At 42.9% G+C, this 3,185-nt stretch overlaps 1 protein-coding gene across 1 annotated transcript in view; it reads right to left on the reverse strand.

Moving 5' to 3' along the window:
- Positions 1-3,185, reverse strand: part of tbkbp1 (TBK1 binding protein 1) — a 70,417-nt gene that overhangs the window by 20,115 nt on the left and 47,117 nt on the right. The window contains exons 6-7 of the mRNA XM_014335739.2: positions 1,715-1,911; positions 36-97 (exon numbers count right to left, since the gene is read on the reverse strand). Of these exons, the coding sequence (XP_014191225.1) occupies positions 36-97; positions 1,715-1,911 (259 nt within the window). The remainder of the gene's footprint in view (positions 1-35; positions 98-1,714; positions 1,912-3,185) is intronic.

The raw sequence follows: 3,185 nt of genomic DNA on the forward strand, positions 1-3,185 counted from the left end.
CCCCCCCCTCCCAGAGATCTGCCGTGGTCACTTACTGCTCATCTCCCACCTTCTTTATCCACTCCACATCACACTGCTTGCACGGAGAAGTCATTTCCTGCCGAAGTAGAGCATGAAATTAGATTAGCATGCAGGTGCTGGTAGAATATTGGAAAAAAAAAATCTGACAGCAAGAGTCTATTTGAAGCCTGTTTGACACTAACACAGCTAAGAGAATGTGTACTCATGAAAACAAAAGGCTTGTGCCATTATTATTTATTTATTCAAGCACTACATGTGGTGGTTTTCTTGGCTTATATTGCATGTAAGATATGGACACCGCTGCCATGCCATTAGTTTGCAAAGTTCCTGTCTTCTTACGCATCAAGCTGAGCGTTATCGACCTCTGGACACTAATGGGGACCATCATTTACAAAATACATATCAGCTACTGAGCCCACAAACTCCTCAAGAAATTGTTTAGCAGGGGGTTGAATCAAGGGATTATGGGTAGCTTTTCCACAGATGTCTTTGTATACAAATAGATTTCTCATTTAAAATCAGAGGAGTCGCCCCCTCTGGGCCATTAGAGAGATTGCAGTTTTAAGACACCTCTGACTAGGCTTCACTTTTCAGATTCTGAATCTAAGTCCATTTTTATATACAGTGTGTGGTTTATGTGTGGTAGCCTTTACGGCTTCCGTATGTGGAGGATGCCACCTTTTTAGCCATGCTGTTCCATCACAGATATGACGCAGACAGAAAGTTGACTTTCTTTACTCTTTGATAGAAGAATAGCATTCTGTGATGCGGTCTTGGCTGACACCAATAACAACTGAGGGAATTATCTGACTTCTAAGCTTCTAAATGCTTTACTGTGTTCACCAGCTTTCTGTGACTTGGCCCGATTGCTCTCTGGTCCGGTGGTGAAGCCAGACAGTTGTTACAGCTTTGATTAGGATGAGAGATTATGTACACTGGCATAGCACAGACGCTGATGTCCTTTGGATTTCATTTGTGGCCAACTGCATGCTTAATTTTTGTCTCTTGCTGTTTTCATTGGATTGTGCAGACACAGCTGACATGTACAAGCACACCGTGAGGCAGTAGTTATACAGGTTATTCTCTCGCAATTGTTTTTAAAGGTCATGAGAGAATTTTAATGGGTGGTTGCACTGATATGTCAGCCATGGAGCAACTACTTAGTGAAGAGACGGTTCGCTAAAATGACTTCAGCTAGAAAATAGTATTTACCTGTTGTACCTAAGTAGACTCCTAATGTCTAGCAGCCCAAACCCCCTTGACTCCACCCCTGGTTGCCACTAAACAGCGAGATCTTTACAGGGATCTCTAAATGTGAGGCAAACTGCAGATATGGTTTATTTTTACGTATATAAATCATGCACATTGCATTTAATACACTGCGATATATAAATATCAATTATGGACACTCTAATTAGCTGTAGATATGCATTATTTAAAGACAAAATCGTGGCATTAAATGATAAAAAAAATGACTGTGTTTAAAGGTCATGGGGGATTTTGATGAATTATTCAGCAGGAATCTTCTCTAATGGACGGAGAATAGAGTTTTCATTTCTCTTAATGCTTATCACAAATCTCCAAGGACATTTCAGGGGATGCATGACCAGAATGTATTTTTGTTTGCTGCTTCTCTGACAGTGCACAAGCCTCCTAATGCTTCCCTAGCAGATTAAAACAAGCCAACACTGACCCTCTGGCTATTCTGCAGCTGTCTCATCTCGTCCTTTAGTCTTTCGCACTCTGCCTTCAGCTCCTCCTCCCGCTGACACGCCCCCTGGGCTTCGTGCCGCGCCCCTTCTAGCTCGGCCTCCAGGCGCTGCAGCTTAAGGTCGGACAGGGCGTCAAGGCTACGGGAGCTCTGAAGGGTCAACGCCGGGCAGTCAAGCACTGGGAGAAAGGAGAAGAGGTAAAAGCGCTAAAAAACACAGTGCTTTGAGTGGTTTTCGCCTGACTAATGCAGCGTGCTGCTGTCCATGGCTGCTGTACAATCGATGAGTATGAAAGAGCAAAAGAGATGACTTCTTCCAAGGGCAGCATCGTTCAGTTTGTACCTGGGTGATGTGATCTGTGTGGGCATGCTAGTGATTCAGCGCCGCTCACACAGACTCAGTCCTTGAGCCAGAAGACACAGTAACAGTACAGCAGTATCATCTTTTATCCCTGCTCCTCCTGCCTCCTCAACAGAGCGCTCGTATGTGCAGTAACAGGTTTTCCTCATTCATATGCAGCTATTAATCATCACTTCCTCACGTATAAATTAAGGGAAAAAAAAAACATTGTTTACACCGTTTTTTCCAAATATTCGTTAAGGTAATTTGAAGCCTATGCAAAGTAGTACCTCCTCCTCATGAAGGTATACTATCAGCAGAGGCATCTGTTGAGGTGGCAGTGACACATTTCTTCCATCTTTCAACCGCCCACATTGTTGGAGAGGGCAGAGTTTAGCTTCTACTCACTCTAGATCAGTTTAAGTCAACAGATCCTCCTCCATGCAGAAGTAGACTGCGTGTCCTATCCTGAATTCGATGCTACAGTCACATAATGTACTGACTCGCTGAGACAATTTGAATTTAAAATCTAAAATCCTACGTTTGTTCACAAACTTTTTAAGAAGCACAGTGGAGTGCTCTGCCATGTTTGCGGAGTCTATAGAAATGCATTGTAATAAGTCCTGTTGTCTCAAGGGTTTTCCAGCATTTCGTAATGCACACTAGTCACAAAACAGATCACTCAACAGTACAGATGGAAGCAACAGCTGAATAATACAGATAAATCCCCAAATTTACAGAGCAAGTCACTTTACTGCAAATGTTTCTGAAGCCAGGATGAGTGAATTTCAGTCACCAGCACACGCATAGATTACGGGTCTCTTTTCTCTGTGACTGGGGAGTAGGAACAAAATGTCCAGGCCGAGTCTTTCTGACAGGCTGCGGTCTAACCTGACCTCAATTAAAATGCTTTTCAAACAGACTGTTGGATTTGATCAAAGACTCCATGAACAGGAAAATGCTGAGCAATATTATAGAGTGATAGCTGTTTTCTTGTTTTTTTGTTTGTGTAAATAAAATGCACAAAAAAACTCTTTTACACTTTAAATCAGTAAGAAGAGCCAGGGGTGTACTCTGCCTCCCCACTGATGGTAGCTGGGATAGGCTCAAGCC

Source organism: Haplochromis burtoni, unplaced genomic scaffold (assembly GCF_018398535.1).
Source record: "Haplochromis burtoni strain Fernald_Lab_line unplaced genomic scaffold, NCSU_Asbu1 Contig_6, whole genome shotgun sequence".
In the NCBI taxonomy this organism is placed as follows: Eukaryota; Metazoa; Chordata; class Actinopteri; order Cichliformes; family Cichlidae; genus Haplochromis; species Haplochromis burtoni.